This window comes from Heteronotia binoei, chromosome 4 (genome assembly GCF_032191835.1).
Source record: "Heteronotia binoei isolate CCM8104 ecotype False Entrance Well chromosome 4, APGP_CSIRO_Hbin_v1, whole genome shotgun sequence".
Taxonomy (NCBI): domain Eukaryota; kingdom Metazoa; phylum Chordata; class Lepidosauria; order Squamata; family Gekkonidae; genus Heteronotia; species Heteronotia binoei.
This window is the reverse complement of record NC_083226.1, coordinates 155,653,211-155,674,427: the sequence shown is the minus strand read 5'-3', so window position 1 is coordinate 155,674,427 and position 21,217 is coordinate 155,653,211. Positions and strand designations below refer to the sequence as shown.

At 40.8% G+C, this 21,217-nt stretch overlaps 1 protein-coding gene across 3 annotated transcripts in view; it reads right to left on the bottom strand.

The window, feature by feature from the left end:
• Nucleotides 1–3,165: 3,165 nt before the first annotated feature.
• Nucleotides 3,166–21,217, bottom strand: part of GDNF (glial cell derived neurotrophic factor) — a 37,581-nt gene continuing 19,529 nt past the window's right edge. For all 3 annotated transcript variants that reach the window (XM_060236072.1, XM_060236069.1, XM_060236070.1), the window contains one exon: nucleotides 3,166–5,567. In XM_060236072.1, the coding sequence (XP_060092055.1) occupies nucleotides 5,083–5,562 (480 nt within the window). In that variant the 5' untranslated portion in view covers nucleotides 5,563–5,567 and the 3' untranslated portion in view covers nucleotides 3,166–5,082. The remainder of the gene's footprint in view (nucleotides 5,568–21,217) is intronic.

The window sequence follows — 21,217 nt, the reverse complement described above, 5'->3', positions numbered from 1 at the left end:
GGTTTGCCATTGCCTTCCCCAGTCATCTAAACTTTATCCCCAGCAAGCTGAGTACTCATTTTACCAACCTCAGAAGGATGGAAAGCTGAGTCAACCTTGAGCTGGCTACCTGAACCCGGCTTCCGCCGAGATCAAACTCAGGTTGTGAGCAGAGCTTGGACTGCAGTACTGCATCTTACCATTCTGTGCCATGGGGCTCTTGACCTTACAATATCCTCCCTCAAAAAAAAGAAAAGAAAAAATGCTGGTTGGATTATGCCATACTTCATCACAGACTGTGTATTTTATCTTTCATAGGAAACTTCAATTTACCTTCAGTTTTATATCTGACTTTATAACTAATCCAGGCTGTTACAATCTTAAACATGCTTTAATCATGGAACACAACAGGGACTTACTGCCAGGTAAATATGCATAAGGGTTTCATTGCAGAAAATTTCTGCAGCAATAGAGCAAGAAATGGCTCAAAGAGAAAGTGAACATTGTTATGTATTTGCTGGGTTAGGTACATAACACAGCAAATACATAACAAACATGTACAGGGCAATCTGGAGAAAGGTTGGTATCTCTTGGGCCCCAGCCCAGTTTAAATAGGACATTATTGGGGTTGACAAATGCATACCAATGCCGACTTCTATGGACAGAGAATCAGATATAACTTTAATTGCTGCCCATTAACTAACACTGGCCCACAGATCCCTGCTATGCTACCTACCCAAGTATAATTGTATTATGAATGGCACAGGATAGGTCAACCCCCATGGGAACAGGTCATCCTTTAAAAAAAGAAAGTGCACCCTTGGCATCATATTTAAACTGGGTCCTAAATTCCCTCTAGTCAGATGGATTTGAGTCTCACTGATTGCAGTGTTACCAACTTTCTCTTGATTGTGACCATTTATTGGTTCTAGCAGATCAGCAGTGTAAAGAGAGGATTAACAAAAATAGAAAATTGCACTTCAATTGGTATTCCCCACCCCCCTTTGACATTAGTTATGGTCCCAGTTCTGCAGTATTTCTTTGGGGTGAACAGGAATGAGAAGGAATGGATGGAACTAAAGAGAGATTATTCCACTGTAATCTGGGGCTTGTCTTTAAAATAAAGGTGTCATTATTATCGCATGTGCAAAAACTGTTTAATGCTGAATGAATTCATAATTTTTTTTGGTGCTGCTAGATACTTGCATACACAAGTACTTAGGTACTTTGTGTGCCCCTGGCATACTATAATTCCTGGCAGAGCTGATCAGGTCTGCTGTCTTTCTACTTTGGCCCCTAATCGAATATAGTGTTGGAAAATCTACTCAATACCGCATTACAGATTCTTCTTTTCCAGGGTGAGGGATGGACCTTAACTTAGTGGAAGAGTTAAGCTTTGACTGCAAAATATCCTTGGTTCAGTCCCTACTGTCTCTAGGTAAAGGACCCCAGACCATGAATTTGTAGAGTAGCTCTCAGTTAAGTGTAACCAATCCAAAAGCTTTAAGTGCTAATGGTTGCTTTGGTATAAATTCCCCATTTCCCCTCCTGCAACTTGCACCAACAGATCTCTTTTTAAAGAGAGGATCAGCAACACACCAGTGTCTTCTAAACCCAGTCTTTAAAAAAAAAATGACAAAGGGTGGGGAAAGTCTAATTAGAAAAATATGAGAACATGGCAGCAGCAAGTCTTACAGTAGAATCCCATAGAGAGCCAGCTTGGTGTAGTGGTTAAGTGCGTGGACTCTTATCTGGGAGAACCGGGTTTGATTCCCCACTCCTCCACTTGCAGCTGCTGGAATGGCCTTGGGTTAGCCATAGCTCTGGCAGAGTTTGTCCTTGAAAGCACAGCTGCTGTGAGAGCCCTCTCAGCCACACCCACCTCACAGGGGGAGAAGATATGGGAGATTGTAAGCCGCTCTGAGTCTCTGATTCAGAGAGAAGGGCGGGGTATAAATCTGCAGTCTACTTCTTATAAGACCACACTTAGAATAGTATAACTGCTGCGAACTTCATGGAAAGATTTGCTGCCATGTAAAATGTTAGTATCTACTAATTTCTCCAGCTTCTTTCCCCATCCTCTTTATACACTGCAAACTGTGACATGATCAGGGATTATTTCCAACCCTACTGCACATTAGGATGCAAAGGTTTTTTGAAGACGTTTCAGTTTCCCTTTGCAAGCTTCGATGTTTGCATTTCAGCTGAAGAAAATTGCTGAAAGCAGATTAATGTTTTTCTTGGAGGGAAGGGCAATCTAGTCAAAGATAGGCATTTGTAAATCTTGTTACTATCTACAGGATGGTGACCAGAGACGTCACCAGAAGTTAAATTCTGCCTGAACGGTGGGCTTTCGGATTTCTTGCCAGTTCTTGTTCTAGCTACTAATTTTTGTGAGTTATAGTTAAACACATGGGCCCTGAGCCAGATCTAGCTCTATAAAACAACTTGTAGATGTGGATGGGCATGTACATTTCACATTTCCTTCAAATGTCGTGTTCAGTCCTTCTAGTGGGACACAAGTAAGTGTCACAATGCTAATGTACACATGTAACCAGATCTACATCACCTTCTTGCACATAAGCCTGCCCCTGCAGACAGACTTCATTACCTGGAAGAGGGGGGAGGGTCTAAACTAGGCTCATCAGGTCCCCCCTTCCAGGTGCCAGCAGGGGGCAGGGTTGCCAGATCCAGGATGCGAACTCCTGGAGAGTTGGGGGTGGAGCCTTGGGAAGGACAGGGACCTCAGGGAGGTGCTATGCCATAGAGTGTACCACCCAAAGTGGCTGTTTTCTCCAGGGGAAGTGATATCTGCAGTCTGGAGATGACTTGCAATTTTTGGGGATCCCAAGGTCCTACCTGGAGGTTGATAACCCTAGTTTGAATCCTTGAACTCAAGGCTGCTGTAGCTCATTGGTTGATGGCTGTTCCTGACTTTGTAAGAACTTGCAGCCGGTGGATGAGTCCACTGGTGGGACATGGAACTTGGAGGCAAATTACAGAATTGCTGCAGAACTGAGCCATCAAGTTTGAGATTCTTCGGTGGCTTGTGTTCAAAATGTAAAGTAAGTGATTTCTTTTAGTGTTGCTTTCCTGTAATTAATTCTTAATACTTTTTTTTTTTTAAAGAAACTAAACAATGGACTTTTGTTCCCAACGTCACTAGCTCATGATAACTTTGGCACCTGTTTTGAAGAAAGAAGCTTTAATAAATAAAGGACAGGAAACTCATGAACTGTAATAAATAATAATCATAATAATAACTTAAAATCTCAATAAATATCTTTCTCTAGATTTGTCTCTGACTGGATGCATTGCATCAAGTAGTCTGTTCACTCAAGAAGACCCCGAAATAGAAATGCAGTTAATTAAGTGATCTTAGTCCTTTTGTAAACAACACAACAACAACAAGATCTGCATGGTTTCATGGTGTAGCCCAGCCACCAACTAGTGATTAAAAACACAACTTCTCTTTATAGAGAGTGGGAAAAAACTGAACTGTAAATGAGCATGTCGAAAAAGTGACTACCAGGTGCATTTCATTTTGGAGGGTCTTCTGAAAACTTCAGCTAATTGCAGCTTGTACGTGATTATCCCTTGGTATATTAAAATATTTCTGCCAACATCTCACCCCATCTTTAGCAGCGTGAATACTTTCCCCTGCTACCAAATGATATGGGTGGTCCAGAACATTGCTCCTACAAGAAGCCCATGCTGCAGCTCCTCCCATGCTCCTATATCTGAAACTCTCTGAAAATTGACACTGACATGGAGAAGAGCTGCCGGGGGGGGGATGGGGGGGGGCTCCTTTCATGTGGTTCTCGTGTTCTCTTGGTTGGACAAGGCATAGCACTGCTTATGGTAGCCTACCAACCTGGGGTAGAAGAGAACTCAGTGGCGCCTATGCCACCTAGGGAAACTGATTACAATTGATAACCTCTCCTTATCACATTCAGCTTCTGAGGCTGTGGTTATGATTCCTGCCAACGGGTGGAGAACTGCAGCTATAGCTCCAGTATGGAAGATCTATATCACCTTCTTGCACATATACGGTGCAAATTATGAAAATTATGGCTGTCCTCCCAAAGTGTACCATTCATGCACTCAGCAGTAGAGAGTTGTGAATACAGCCCGCTTTATCTCAGCCAGAACTGGCCTTCCTGTGCATTTAGCTGGATGTGTACTTAAAATAAGTTAGTATGGGTGTTCATCAAAAGGCTCCCTTTCCTATCTCCCCCATCCCCAAACATGTTCTCTTTTCTCAGTTTGGCTATTCTCTCTCCTCCTGAAGTTCAGATTGCCTTCTCTTCTACCTTAGCTTCTTTCCATGTTTTTGCTCCCCTCCACCAGCATTAGGATCTTTGTGTTCACCCAATGATGAATGGGGGTCTCATATAAGTAAGTGCATCTGCATTTCTAGTGGGCAGACTTGGTTGGTACCAAGCCATGTATGCTTGCCCTCTGGTGGAACAGGTAACTGGCAAAGTTGAGTGGAGCAGGGATGAGGAGAAATGGTCACTGCCTATGCAACAGCATTGGTAACAAATACGTCTGCATCTAAGGGTCACCCCTGACATCACTTTCTGCTACCACATCATCTGGCACTAATATGGTCCTTAAATTACCACTATTCACCCTCTCTTAAACGTGAAGCTCATATTGTACCTATATACTGGAGTTAAGGCTAGTGGAAATTGGTTGTTACTTCCAGTTCTAGGACTGGAAAAACAGAGTGATACAAGTTATCAAACGGAAGTTGTGTTGTTAAGCACGTGCCTAGCCTAGTATCGCCAATGATGGGTCACCTCAAGCAAACGGTGTAGATTATCTCCATCCAAATCCTGGATCTCCACCCCTGAGCTTTGCCGCCTAGTGTTTTTGCCTTCCTGTAGAAACAAAAAAGCCCCGACTGTTGCCTCTTCTCCAATCCTGTACGGGATTTTCAGCTAACCAGGCTCCCATGACCACTGCTCTCCTGTATGCCTGGTCCTCTTCCTTCCTTCCTTCTCAGCCATCATCCCATCTCCTTGGGAGCCTTGGTCCCTTCTTTGCCGTCTTTAGCAGGAATGCAAGAGCGTAGCACTGTCTGGACACAAAAGGACGTCACACGCATCCACATTTTTTAGCGGAATGTTTTCTTAATATATGATAAGTTGTTAGGTCATCGTCCAAAAACGAAAGGTCATCGTCAAAAGCAATGGGCCTGCAGCAAGGCTGTGGTCTGATTTTGTCACTGACCAACTTTCTATTTTGAGTTAAGTTGTTTAAAATTTGGTCGTACAGGGTTACAGAGGACTCACATGTCCCGCTACAGTATCGGAAAATGAGCTCTTCTTTGGTGGGATACCCCAAACCCAAGTCAGTCACGTTTAAGTGTATCTCTTGTAAGACACAATCCCGGTTTTTGGCCTTTGGGCCTCTCCGTCCCTTTCTGCTGCTGGAATTATTCGTCTTCTTTTGGCGGTTTCTTTCCCGTCTAGAAAAAAACTGAGCTGGTTTATCAGGTGACCTCTTCAGTCTTTTGATGGTCGCTTGAATAAAATCCACTACATCTCCAAGATGCTTGGGATAATTCTCAGGCATGTTAGCTGTTCCAAAAAGAGAGAAAAGAAAATAGGTGAACATGTATCTACGAACATTTCTAAAAGGGTTTGGATTTCATGTTTGGCCATCGTAATAGTTCTGCGTTAACAAGTATATTAACACCAAGATTCCATCCTTCCTTCATCATGTTTAATACTGATGTAACATAGATCCAGGTGGGCAGCCATGTTGAAGTGGGGGAACAAAGCAGAAGTCGTGGCACCTTTAAGACCAACAAAGTTTTATTCAGAATGTAAGCTTTTGTATGCTAGAAGCACACTTCATCAGACAATAGGATGGAATGGCAAGCGGTCCTAAATATATAGAAAGTGGACAAACACCAGATCCCAACTTGTGATTCTTTTAATCTGCTAAAAAACATTTCCATGATTTTGCATACTAATTCACTGCCTACTTTTTCTATATTTAGGACTGCTTGCTATTCCATCCCATTGTCTGATGAAGTGTGCTTCTAGCACACAAAAGCTTACATTCTGAATAAAACTTTGTTGGTCTTAAAGGTGCCACATGACTCCTGCTTTGTTCTGCTGATAGAACATGTCCTATAAGATTTGATGTTCAAACTGGGGATAACGGCTGCAGCAAAGGCCATTTTCTTTACAACAAAGAATTGGAGGATTCTTTGCTTTTTTTTTGCCTCTGCTTTCGAAAAGAATGGTGCTGTTTGTGCCAAAGGTTGCAAATGGTATTTCATATGACGCAACAAAGGTTTGCCAACCACCTTAATCCTCCTCTCGACATTAACAAGTAGTATAACTCTCACTTCGTTGACAAAAGCTTATGCTACAGTGAATAAATATGGTCAGTTTCCTTGGAGCCACATACAGTTAATTGTTTTGGGTACAACAGCAATGCAACTTGATCATATTCCTATTTGCTGAGACGTCGGACCTAGTGAGTCTATTTGGAGTTATTTCCAAATAAATGTGCACAAGATTCTGGCCTATCATGACCACCTGCTGGGAATGTTGAAATAACAACATTAGCAACAGAAAAAGCAGGACAAATGCCAACATCAGATCCTCTGATCTTTAACTGACCTATATATATATATATCTTATTCAGTATCATCACCGCTTAATATTGTATATAAGGAGTATTAGAATCTGCTATGCCAAAAATGGAAAAATGTCATACAACCTGTCTTTAGAAAAATGAGGAAGTAAATAATGCCAGCCTAAGTATAGTTACTATGCCCCCTTGAAACTCCATTACAAGGAGTCAATAGGCTCAGAAGTTTGCCCCGCCCCTCCACAGCTGATTTGCAGTGTAGCTTTGCGTTCTGGCTCAGCTAGGAAGGGGGGGGGGGGTTGCTGGGTGTGGGGGGAGGTTCTTACACAATCAGTGCATCGGCATTTCACAGCACAACAGATGGGAAAAGGGAAAGAAGGAAGGGCAGGGTGGGAGGCGGTGTCAACACTGAGCAGTGTGGAGATAGGGGACATATATGCCATCCCTTCCCACCCCCACTCATGAGAAGGAGGGCAGGAAGGGACGAGCCAGCACTTGGCTCTTGTGGCCCCGTCTTATATGCCCTGGGTAATGCTGAGTGCCACTTTGGGGTCATGAAGGCATTTTTCCCCCAGGCCAAATTGGCCCACAGATCCCAGAGGTTTTGTGCCTTCCTCTGGACATTGAAGAGTTGGTTTTTATAACCTGCTTTTCTCTACCTTAAGGAGTTTCAAAGCAGCTTACAATCAATCTTCCTTTCCTCTCCCTGCAACAGTCACCTTTGGAAGCAGGTGGGGCTGAAAGAGTTAAGGGAACTGTGACTGGCCCAAGGTGGCCCAGCAGGCTTCATAAGGAGGTGGAGTGGGGAATCAAACCCGATTCTCCGGATTAGAGTCTGATGCTCCTAACCACTCCATCACACCAGGGCAGGGGCTACTGGGGGAGTGGGGATGGAGGTAGCTGTGAATTTCCTGCATTATGAAGAAGATATTGAAGATAAGAAGATATTGTATTTATATCCCGCCCTCCACTCCGAAGAGTCTCAGAGCGGCTCACAATCTCCTCTACCTTCCTCCCCCACAACAGACACCCTGTGAGTTGGGTGGGGCTGGAGAGGGCTCTCACAGCAGCTGCCCTTTCAAGGACAACCTCTGCCAGAGCTGTGGCTGACCCAAGGCCATGCCAGCAGGTGCAAGTGGAGGAGTGGGGAATCAAACCTGGTTCTCCCAGATAAGAGTCCACACACTTAACCACTACACCAAACTGGCTCTCCTTATGCAGGGAGTTCGACTAGATGACACTTGGGGTCCCTCTTCCAGCTCTATGTTTCTGTTTCACTCTGCTTGCTGCTGTTTCCCTAGCAGCTGGGGAAGGGGGAGGATTTCCCTACCCATCAGTGTAGAAGCAATCTTCATTTTGAACTATGACCTGGGTTCATCTTTGGTCCAGTCCAATTAAGAGATCTCAGCATCAGGGATCAACTGAAGTGCCTGCTTTTTCAAACCAGTCACCTGCTACTGAATGCTGATCACTGACTGAGAAGCTCACACTCAGGTCTAGCCCAGCTGCCCTTATTGAAGAGACCCTAGCAGCGGTCTTGCAATGCAGCTTCCATTCTTTCTAATGGGTGCCTGGGCTTCAGAACTTCACAACAAATTCTGTTTTGAACAAAACCATTCCTGCCTGCTTCATTAGAAGTTCTTTACTGGGAGCAGGGGTGGAATTCTAGCAAGAGCTCCTTTGCATATTAGGCCACACACACTCCTGATGTAGCCAATCCTCAAGAGCTTACAAAAAAGAGCCTTGTAAGCTCTTGAAAGATTGGCTACATCAGGGGTGTGTGGCCTAATATGCAAAGGAGCTCCTACTGGAATTCCACCCCTGACCGGGAGCCATGTGGAAAAGAGAGCAATCATTTGGATGATGAACTGTTATCATCTTTTCATCTTCCATAATTGCCTTGAAGCAGGAAAAAACAAGTGGCAGGCAACACTAATGCTCATCAGGCCCTTTCCAGTTGCTGTGATTATTACAGAGGAATCAAAATTCACCCGTCATCGTGCTGGAAATGTTAATAGGATTTAAAGAATTAAAACGACACCTGCAAAAAAGAACAGGCTTAAGTAGCAAAACATGTAAGGTGAAATGGAAACCTGATCATGGCATTCATTAATGAAATATAACATCAAAGGTACCGAGGTCAAATAATCTTTAAATGATTAATAGGGTGCCGTTTCATTACTTTACCTGCTGGCATGCCAGAGTTCAACAGAGAGGAGGCGGACCATTTTAGAATCCCTCACTGAAACTGACATTGTCCATGGTGGCCCTTCTGGTTTATCAGATGGTAAAGTGTCAAATGCCTTCGTGCATTTGATTCCAGATCCATTTACCAAAATGGCAGCTCTATGGGAAAAGCCAGGATTGGAAGAAATCTGAACTTGGCTATTTTTCCTATCAAACCCCCAGGAGGTTATTTTCTGGAAACCGTTACAGTTTTCAGATTAAAACAGCCAGTGTCTCACTGGGAATACTATAATATTGCATGTTTGACAGATGATGCAGTTACTTGAAGACAGGTGACTCTGGTCAGGCACTACTGAATAGACAGCAGAAGCCAAGAAAGTGTTCTGAACTTCATAAAATGGCTTATTGAAACCACCAGTTTTTTTGACAGGTTTTGGGAAAGGACAATGGGCTAGATGAACTCCAGTGACCACTCCATGGGTGATTCTCTTATACTGTATAGGTCCTGCATGTATCTCTCAACTACGCACAAAACATTAGCAGGGTTAAAGATGGCCAGAGAGAACCTCTGCACTATTCTCCTCAGTGTCTCCTCAGCTTCACAAACCTCTGTGATGTGAGCTTCGTCCTGTGAGATGGTTTCTATTGTTAATAGTTCTTTAGAGTGACTTTTATTGTGGGCTCCCTTATTGTCTGACTTTATTGGAGACAGGTGGGATAAAAGTATTTTAAAATAAATAAACTATGTATGTGAATACACTCAAGTTGCAACTGACTTACAGCAAGCCCATCAAGGAGTTTTCAAGGCAAGTGCGAAGCAGAGGTGGTTGGCCATGGCCTTCCTCTACAGAGCCTCCTTGGCAATCTCCCAATCCAAGTAATGACCCTGCTTAGCTTCTGATATTTGACCATGCACTTCCCCTCCCAAAATAAAACTAGGCGATGGGATCATCATCCCAGAGGACCCTGTCTCTGGGCCAACCTTCTGAAACCTCTCTCCGGGTGGTGGTGGGCTCTCCGCCACAGTAAGGCTTGGTAGCTATCTGACCCAACACAATATTTATATGAATGCCTGCTTAGAATTTTGAGGTGGCCAACCATTGTTGACACACCTCAGATTTTACCAGACACATTTCAAAACCCCCCACAAAACTTTAATATCTATACTTATTACATAATCTTGCATCCTTCCACTCCATGCACAGAATATAGTCTTCCCTTGTTCCTCTCTGTTCTTCTTTCAACAAGCCAAGTCAGCTGGCAGCTTAGAGAATGCACTTAAAGTTGTTTTCTTTCCATCCTATTTTCTTTCCTTCCTTTTTTTGCTGTCAAGTTGCAGTTCGATTATGGTGACCCCACAGCGTTTTCAAGGCAAGAGACTTTCAGAGGGGGGTTTGCTATTGCTTGCCTCTGCATAGCAACCATGGCTGTCTTGGTGGTCTCCGATCATGGCTGACCCTACTTAGCTTCTGGTTAAAACAATTTTTATTTAGTAACATATGGTAACAATATCTTATTCCTGCATCATTAATAACTTCTTTTTATCCATCCCATATATTACTTTCTAACCACCCCTCCCCCCGTTACTTGATCCCCACCGGTGTTATTTACTTATAATACTAATATTAAAATGTACCCTTAACTAATAAAAACAAAAATTTACATTCTTCTTCCTTCTAAGACTTAATCATTATCAAAAATTGTCCAACGTCCTTTTATTTTCCACTCTTTTTCTACATATCTTCTGAACTTTTTCCACTCCATCTTAAAAACTTCTAAGTCACAGTCTCTTAAAATTCTTGTTAATTTGTCCATTTCACTCCATGTCATAACTTTTACAATCCAAATAAATCCCATTTCTCTTGCTTCCACAACTGCGCATATAATGTCCTAGCAGCTGAAAGCAAGTACCAAATTATAGTTCTATCTTCTTTTGGAAATTTTTCCATTTGTATTCCCAACAGAGAAGTCTCTGCAATTTTCTTAAATTCATATCCCAAGATCCTAGAAATTTCTTGTTGAATCATCTGCCAATACTTTTTTGCTCTTTCACAAGTCCACCACATATGGTAGAAAGAACCTTCATGTTTTTTACATTTCCAACATCTGTCTGGCATCTTACTGTTCATCTTTGCCAACTTTTTAGGAGTCATATACCATCTATACATCATTTTAAAACAGTTCTCTTTAATACTATGACACGTCGAAAGCTTCATAGAGTTCTTCCACAAATATTCCCAAATTTCCATCTGTATTTCTTTATTTACATTTATTGCCCACTTAATCATTTGAGATTTCACTACTTCATCTTCCGTAGACCATTTTAAAAGTAATTTATATAGTTTTGAAATGAATTTTTCATTGTCTCCAAGCAGAACCGTTTCCATTTTTGTTTGTTCTTTTCTTATTCCTTCCGTTTTAATATCATTATCCACCAAGCTCTTTATTTGTTGCATTTGGAACCAATCATATTTATTATTCAGCTCTTCAGCAGTTTTTAATTCTATTTTGCCACTTTGTATTTTTAATAGTTGATTATATGACAACCACTTTTCTTCACCCGTTTCAGCTGTTATTTTTATTACTTCTGCTGGCACTATCCATAATGGCTTTCTCTCATCTCCATATTTCTTATATTTCATCCATGCATTTAGCAAATTATTTCTTATATAATTGTGAGAGAAAAAACCATCCATCTTTCCCCCCCCATAATACATATAAGCGTGCCAGCCAAATTTCCATGACATTCCAACGCTAAGAGTTTTTTGTTTAACAGCATCATCCATTCTTTTATCCACACTAAACAAACTGCTTCGTGATGTAATTTTAAATCTGGTAATTGGAATCCGCCTCTCTCTTTTGCATTTGTTAAAATTTTCGTTTTAATCCTTGGTTTCTTCCCAGCCCACACAAACTCTGAAATTTTTCTTTGCCATCTATTAAATTGTTTACTGTCTTTCACAATCAGGATAGTTTGAAACAAATACATTATTCTTGGTAGAATATTCATTTTAATTGCAGCTATTCTGCCCAGCAATGACAAATTAAGTTTATTCCATTTTAACATATCTTCATCCATTTTATGCCATAGCTTCTCATAATTATTTTTGAACAAATCAATATTCTTCATTGTTATCTCCACACCCAAACATTTTACCTTAGAGGTAACTTCATAACCCATTAGCCTCTGCAATTCCTTTTGTTTATTTACTCGCATATTTTTAAATAGAAGTTTTGATTTTTCTTTATTAATACAAAGTCCCACCAATTCCCCATATTCTTGTATTTCAGCTAACAACAAAGGTGGGACTTGTATGGGATTTTCATTTATAAACATTATATCATCTACAAATGCTCTATATTTGTAAATAAATCCTTTTACTTTTAATCCTTCTATTTCCTTATCTTCTTGGATTTGCATCAGTGAGATTTCAAGAGTCATTATAAACAACAGTGGGGAAAGTGGACAGCCTTGTCTTGTACCTTTGCTAATTATCATGTCTTCTGTAAGATCTTCATTTATACATAGCCTTGCACGTTGTTCAGTATATATTGCTTTTATCATCCTTATAAAGTTTTCCCCCAACTCCATTTTCTCCATTACTGCAAACATAAAGTCCCAATTTAAATTATCAAATGCTTTCTCTGCATCCGCAAAGAATAATGCTACTTCCTTTTCTGGATGTCTTTTATAGTATTCTACAATATTTACAACAGTTCTAATATTGTCTCTTATTTGCCTTTTGGGGAGAAACCCCGCTTGATCTTCCTTTATAATAATATAATAAACTTTTATTTATACCCCGCCCTCCCCGCCTAGGCAGGCTCAGGGCGGCTAACAGGACATGGTAGAAACCAATTTACAATTTGTAAAATTTGTCAAATGTTTTAAGCCGTTCTGCCAAGATTCTTGTGCATATTTTATAGTCATTATTTAATAGTGAGGTTGGTCTATAATTTTTTACATTTGTGACATCTCTATCTTCCTTTGGAATCAATAAAATAACAGCTTCTTTCCACGTATTTGGTATTTTCCCTTTTATTTTTATCATGTTCATCAATTTCTGAAGTTTTGGTATTAACTCCTCTTTGAAGGTTTTAAAAAATTTAGCTGTATATCCATCTGGCCCAGGTGCTTTTCCATTTTTCATTGCATTAATTGCTGCTTCAATTTCTATTTTTTCAACTGGATCATTCAAAACTTTTCCCATATTTTCTGTTAAGGGTGATATTTTAATCTTTTGTAAATACTCTTCCATCTTTTCTTTCTTTATTTAACACCCTTAAATAATTTGGCATAATACTTAAAAGAATTCTCTTTTTATTCCTTCTTGATCTACCACCTCTTCCCTCCACCACAATTTTATTAATAATTTTACTTTCTCTCTTTTTCTTCAGTTGCCAAGCCAAATATTTTCCAGGTTTATTTGCTCCCTCAAAAGATTTTTGCTGCAATATTTTCAGATTCCATTCCAGTTCTTTATTTAACAAATGTCTCATTTGTGTTTGTAATATTGTAATCGCCCTCATAATTTTCTTTTTCCCTGGCCTTTTTCTCAGTTCCCCTTCTTTTTTTTCATTTCATTTTGAATGTCCAGCATCTGTTTTTCTTTTGCCCTTTTGTCTTTATTATTCAATGTAATCAATATTCCTCTCATTACTGCTTTATAAGCATCCTACACCATCTGAAATTCTATATCTTCTTTATCGTTTATTTGGAACAAAGCTTTAGTTTCATTTTCTAAAGATGTCACTATTTCTTTATTCTGTAGTAAATGTTCATTCAATCTCCATCTTCTCGACGTTTTAGACAATTTTGTAATCCACATTATTGGGTTATGATCAGCCCCTATTTTAGGTAAAATCTTTATTTTCTTTGTTATAAGGCCTAAATCTTTAGTACCCCACAACATGTCAATTCTGGAAAAAGTTTTATGTCTTGCTGAAGAAAAGGTATAATCCCGCACTTCAGGATTAAATTTCCTCCATATATCCTCCAAATTTTCTTGTTTGACCAATTCAAAAAAAGACTGGCAATTTTCCTTCCTTATTATTTTTTTTCTCCCAGACCTATCCAGTGTGTTCTTAATTGTTCCATTGAAGTCCCCCATTATCAAAACTTGATCATATGTCACTTCATCAAATTGTTGTATAATGTCTTTAAAAAAAGCATCCTTTGCTCCATTTGGTGCATACAGTCCCAGTAACAATTTTTTTTTGCATTTATTATTATTTCGACACATCTTCCATCTTTATCTTTAAACACTAATTTCGGGTCCAATTCTTGTTTAATATAAAAAATCACTCCCCTTTTCTTCTGTTCAGTCAATGAATGAAATTCTAGTCCCAATTGCTTATTCCATAAAAATTTGTAATCCTTTTGTTTAATATGTACTTCTTGTAAACAAACTATATTACAATTTTCCTTTTTAATCCAATGAAACGTTGCCTCTTTTTGTGGTGAATTTAGTTCATTTACATTCCAAGATAATAATTTGTGGTCTGACATCATAGTGCAAATTCTTTATGTTCTTCATTAAATCCACGCAGTTCCTGTGTGCTTGTAATTGTAATCCTTTTTCCTTGTAGCTTAAAGCTCAAACCTTCAAGTATTATCCATCTATACCTCATTTCATTGTCCCGTAATTTTTCTGTCAATTTCTTATATGCTCTTCTGTCATTTATCACTTGTCTTGGCAACTCCTTCGTAATTCTTACTCTGCTGCCTCCCACTATTAATGTATTTTCAAAGTTTTTATTCATGATTTTTCCCACCATTTCTTTTGTCATATATCTTATAACCACACCTCTTGGTAGATTATTTCTTTTGGCATATAGTGAGTTCACTCTATACATATAGTCATACATGTTTCTAATCCCTTTCAGCATCTTCCTCCAAAAATTCTACAATTATTTTTATTATATATTCTTTCAAATCAGTTTCTTCATCCTCAGGTACTCCTCTCAGATGTATCTGGGTCTCCATCAATTTGCAGTCATGAATTGCCACTTTTTCTTGTATTTTTAACAAGGTGGAATCATGTACTTTCACTCTCCCTTCCACCTCTTGCACTTTTTTTGATGTCACCACAGTCTCATTTCTGAGATCCTCTATATCTTTTTTTAGCTCTTCAATATCTTTTCTAATTTCCTTTTTGGAAGCAGTTATCTCTTTCATCCCTTTCATTATCCTGGCTTCCATTGCATCTAATTGGTCCTGCATTTTCTCCAGTGAAGCAGTCCTTGCACGGGTTTGCTTGTGGTCTGACATGTAAAAACACCGAAAATTTTGACCTCACCAAATTAAATTTCAACTATCAGATTTAAAAGAGTGAGGCTTGCTCTTTCCAATAAGCCTAATTTCGCTGTCCTCAGAGTCTCCTGGGCTCAGATATTAATTTTTAAAGTTTTTATTTTTTCCAAAATGGCAGTCGTGACTTTCTGCTTCACTTTAAATTTTTTTTCTTTTTCCTCTAGAGGCTTCTAAAATGGTTATTAACAGTAATGTCTAATACTATTTACCTTATAATCGTCACCTCTGTCGACTCCACCAATTTTTAATGTCCCAAACACTTTAAAGATTTTATTTAAATTTTAGCCTCCTAGCAATGGCCGCCGATGTTTTTCTATGATATCATAGTCCTAGAGTAGGCTGGCTGCTTCAATGATTTCCCTTTTCCATCCGATACTTCCTGATTTGCTTGCCACCAAATCCCGTTTTCGCTGGTAGAGAGATCTCACGATACTTGAGGTATTTCCTATGTTGGCTGTGGGAGCTGCAAATCTATGATGATGGGTTTTTTTCTCCAAAACCGCAAGTAGACAAAACAATAAATTCCTTTCCACTTTTTAGCACTGTCCTTTAAATTTACAAAGTCCAAATTTCACCCCTTCTCCCCTTCTTCTTCCAAGCTTTCTAGATTTCAATTTCCCACCTTCTGATTTTATTTTGTTTAACTTTAATTAGTCCCGGAATGAAAGACAGAAATCTGTACCTTTTCTGTAGTTATTCAGATCAACACTGGTCTTGTATAGCTTTAGATGCTTAGCAGTATCAAGGAAGATTAGGATCTTGTCGAGCTTATGTCAAATAAAATGACTCTGGAAACTTCTGCAGATGATGAAAATGCAACTCTTCTCCAGAGACCCCTCAAAGGAGCCCCCCCCCCCGGGACTCCCTTTTAGCCAAGGTAAATCTCCTCAAAGTTTCCTGTGCATATCTTGGACTGATATCTGACTGAGAAAAGTAGGCAGTAGGCATTAGATTGCTTTCCACTACCCTGAACAGAAGTTCAGCCTGCTCCCCTTCTGAGAAGCAGTTCAGCTCGGCATTTTCCAACCCCGGAAGTCCGACCCTGCTTAGCTTCTGAGATCTGATGATACTGGGCTATCTTGGGCTATCCAGGTTCATGAAAAAGCACAATTGCTGAGCAATAGCTCATCCCTAACTTCTACAACAGGACAGGTGTGAAGAAATTAGAAAAAAGAAAAATAACTTTATAATAAAAAATAATACCAAGGTTTGCAGAAGTCTGTATGAAAGGGTCCTTGGTTCTATAACCTGGAGCAGTAAAGCCCAGCAAACTCAAGGCATTAGTACAAACTTCTCTTTCATATATAACATTTTGCTCTACTTCTATTTTTCCTTAAAGCTGCCAGTCTTCACAAAAGGATATCCATAGAATCCTGACATTATGCAAAATTTCCCTCAGCAATCATATCCTTGCTGTAGCCATTTCAGTGCATTTATCTCAAATATTTAGAAGTCTGACTTTCTCCAGTATTTAGGACCCAAGTTCTTCCTTCAACAATCCATCTCAGGCAGAGGGTATGGAAGCAGGAATGAAGACAGTTAAAAACCCTTTTGGCCAGGCGGCATCATTCTGGAAAAAGAATGTGGCTTCTCTCCAAAATGTGAAGAGGAAAAGCCTAGGAAAGATTCCAGTGGGAAGAGAGAAAGAGACAGAAAGAGGAACAATGCAGATGTGGTTTTGCATCTGCAGGGAAGATGCTGAAGAAGGGAAAGAGGCCCAAGAACCATTCTGTTACACGGAAGACTGCGGCATTGTTTGCAATCCAAAGTACGCAGGGAGTAAAAAGCTAAATCCACTTCATAAACCTTGGGTGGCCTCTGGCACAGGCAGCTGAGAGTCGTGACCCTTACAGAAATTGCAGGAGACCCCATGATCCTGGATATGACACAGAACTCTTGTACTTTGTCTGCCTCCCTCTTTTGTGCTGTTCATATGCCTAGACTGGATGCAAAACAATCCTAGGTGCAGTCTGAACCCACAGTCCTGAAGTGGGTGCCCTTGTGTACTATGGATTTGATTTATGGCTCCCTTGCAAAAAAAAAAAAAAAACAAGTCTAGAAGAGAAGCCATGGGTCATTTGTAAACCACATGAACAATATGTAAATGGTCCCAATCCCAGCCAAACCTCTGTCACCTCAAGTTAAAGGGTCTTAAGTAATAGGTGTGGGGGAAAAGTCTTTTCTCTGCCTGGTTTCCTGGAGTCAGAAGGACACCATACTGAAGCAGGTGGACTGATCCTCTGGTCCTATATAAGGCAATGACGGATGTACAAACTTAAAGACAGGCTGATACTCACATAATGCAGCATCAAATTGGTGCTTGGGGGGAGCATAGTGGAAAGGCTTCTAGTGTCCTGGCCTCACTGGTGGATCTCCTGATGGCACTTGGTTTTTTGGCCACTGTGTAACACAGAGTGTTGGACTGGATGGGCTGCTGGCCTGATCCAACATGGCTTCTCTTATGTTCTCTTGAATTGTCTCATAGGTCAGGGCCCATTTGTACCAACAGCTGAACGAGGGCAGGCACAGATATTACTGACTTAGATCCACTGGAGCATTTCTGCAGGCAGAAGGATATTTACTCATGGAGCACAAACTTCTCACTTCTCTCTTTCCCACAGCAGCCAAAAATGTCCCCAAAATCTGGAGCCCCAGGAATTAATTTGGGAAGGGCATTTCAGGCTGCTGGGGGTGGGTGGAGGCAACACCCTGTGTTTGTGTGTCCTTCCACCTGCAGAAACAATTCTGGAGGTTCTAAATCTAAATACAAGGGAGAAGTGGTTATAATATCTAGGACTGCAGGCCACAGCTTGAGAAATTTCTGGAGGGTTGGGGGTAAAGCTTGGAGGTGGAATTTGATGAGGTGAGGGAGTTCAGTGGGGAAGCAATGCCATACAGGCCTTTCCTCTGAAGTTGCCATTTAACCCAGGGAAATGGATCTCTGTAGTGTGGGAATCAACTGTAATTCTGAGAGAACTCCAGCCTCCAAACCAGAGACTGGCAACCCAAATAACACCGCTGTAAATAACACTAAAGCAGTCATTTTCAGTCCCCTTAATTTGAAATCATTACAGTAAAATCTTTGAAGCACCACTGATGACAGGGGCTGACTGGACCTCTGAAGTAGCAGGGGATATCCTGATGAGTTGCCTCATGAGTTGGGTTACCAACTCTTGAGTTGGAAAATACCTGGAGATCTGTGTGTGGAGCCTGAGAAGAGTGGAGGGGAAGGGATGGAGCTCAATCAGTATAATACCATAAAGTCCACCTGCCAAAGCTGCCATTTTATCCAGGCAAAGCCTTACTTATCACAACTGTCAGTGCAGGGGCCACTCAACTTGGACATGGCCAACACCAGCAGCATAAAAAAAGGTGTTGGGTGAGCCTACAAGGCCTTTGGCATCTTCACTTCTTATGGCTGACAGATTCCTGGATATGAATGGAGCCTGGGGAAGCGAAGTGGAAGGACCTAACTCAGTCTCCAAAGCAGCCATTTTCTCCAGGGAAACTCATCTCTGTAGTCTGGAGATCAACTGTAAACCCAGGAGATCTCCAGGCCCACCTGAGGAATGGCAACCCTATACTCAGCAGGGACCACTGGACTCAGTTTGTTCCTCCCATGCTGTTTAAATGGTCCCACCAAGTAGCTTGCAGCCTGTAACCTCTACACCATCACAACAGTTTTATGGCACACAACATGACAGCTTTTCTCTCAGCTGAGTTAAAACATAATTGTTACATTTAACCAAATCATTTTAGAGGGTTTTTTAAAAAAAGGATGAGACACGGGGGTATCTGTGACTGGATCCCCCCAGCCTTTAAAATATTTAGAAAATGCTAAAAAAAGCCACACAGGAGCCCAGTTCGTATCAGGACTGCAGAGAGGGAAAGAGAAGATTTAACTTCTTCCTCCATGTGGTTTCACTGATCAAAACCAACCTCCCCTGCACTGTTATTATCTGTCAGAAGAAGGGGGAGGGGGAAGGAAGACAGGCAAAGGATTGGCTGCCATTTTTTTTAAAAAAACCTGAAGGCTAATAATAGTGCGGAGGAGTTGGTTTCAATTGGTAAAACTACATATAGGGGAAAGAACTCCCATCTTTCTACACAGAAATCCGTGCAGCTTCCACTAGTCTTTTAAACTGCTGGAATCCAGTCATGGTTTTCCCAGTGCCTTGTCTAGTCTGATCCTTACGCTGATTTTTGTGTTTTTTATACTATGATTTAGTAAACTGTAATATATTTTAATACGGCACTTGTCAGTTTACAAAAAGTCAGTGTAGATGGAGCTATGGCTGAAATAGCTAAACTACTTAAACCCTCTGTCAGCTCAATAAAACACTCAGTCAAAGCTCGAATTCTTGGATTTCAGCCCGGTTAAGCTCAGCAAAGTCAGTAGGGCCCAAGGCCTATCTTAAATCCAGAGTATTTTGACACAATAGGGTTGCCCCTGTAAACTGGAGCACAATATTCCAGCCTTTGTAGTTGGTGGCTCTAGTTTCAGTAAACTGGTTTCAGTACATCTCATCTTTCAAACCACAAATCACGTGGAATGGAGGAATCTTGAAATAATATTGCGTATTTCAACAGTCTTTAAATCAGAATAGTCCAAAATGTGTGGTATGTGGACTTGGCTACCAACCCTGTTTAAGTTTTTTTCTAGAGATCCTGTTATGATAGCATTTTGAGTGGCTTTTCCCCCTGAGGTAATCCTGATTGGAATTTCCCATCAGGAATACTGGGGGCAATCAGGGGTGAAAGCAAATTACATTTCTTGCTAGTGACTCTCTCTCTCTTTGGGGCATCGAGACAGAAAGTGGGACATACGTCTTCAGCCACTTTGTTACCAGGATTCCATACCAGACCAGCTTATTTTCAATCTTGCTAGACCTCAGCTAAGCCCCGCCCAGCCATGTAACTCCTGGTGACAGCCAGAGATGACCCTGGAGGTCTCTTCCAACTCTATGATTCTAGACATTTCTGAGAGCTTGGGGTGGGCCAAGGAGCAGAAATGATGTCAGGGCTACATGACAACAACAAAAACCTGGAGGGGATGTCAGCATGTCAACTGATGCTCTAGAAACTCTATGGTATTATCATAAGAGTTTCTAGAGTACTGGTCAACATCTGACATCACAAACCTGGATGTGACATCAGCATGCAGCCTCACATCATTCTCCCATAGTTTCTCCCACCAGGATCAACAGGCAAAGGTGGATTGGCAATCTCTTCACCAGGAGATTGCCATGCTCACCCTTAAATATTTTAAATTAGAAACTCCTGGAATCTAGCCATAGAACAACAATGCCAATGTACCTGATGACAGGTACTGGCCTTTATGGAAGACAACTTATATAGGTCAATCCCATTTTAGCCCACCCTAACGTTTACCAAACCTGGGATCCCCAATTACTTAGTACAGCCCCTGTGGGTAAATTTATAACAGGTTCAGCCTACTTCTCCTTGGGAATTAATGTGAAAGACAGGAAGTGTTATAAAAAGCTTCTTTCTTTACAAGTGGATAGGACAATATGGCTGATAATGAAGAGACAGAAGTCAAAGTTTCTATGGAAATTCAGGCTATCAGCTTCCTGGAACAAAAATGTCTTATCTCTTTAATTGAGGGTTATTTGGATGTTATTTATGGCCACAACATAGAAAGTTTCCATTTCCACACAATAAAACTCTAGTAAAGGACCAAAGCATTTTCCCATGACTTTTGACAACTACCGACAACCAACGTTCCCGCTAAGCTGCATAGTCTTGTGAGCAAAAATTCTACTTTGTGAGCTACTGGCATTAAAGCTGTGAGCTACTGAATAAATTAAAGTGCTCTGGGGTCAACCTTCCTGAGCTAAGACAAAAATGTGTTAGCTGGTGTCTAAAGATCTGTGAGCTAGATCACACTAACTCAGCTAACTAACTTGCGAACAGGGCTTCTATCTTGGCATGGAGCCTCCGTTCTGCCATGGCCAATGGCCACTGTTTGCCTGTCTTTCATGAATTTGAAAGATCTCTCTTTAAAGCTAGTGGTGATTGCTATCATGTGGCAGTGAGCTCAAGTTAATTCTGCATTGTGTGAAGATGTACTTTTAAAATCTGCCCAGGACCTACTACTCATCA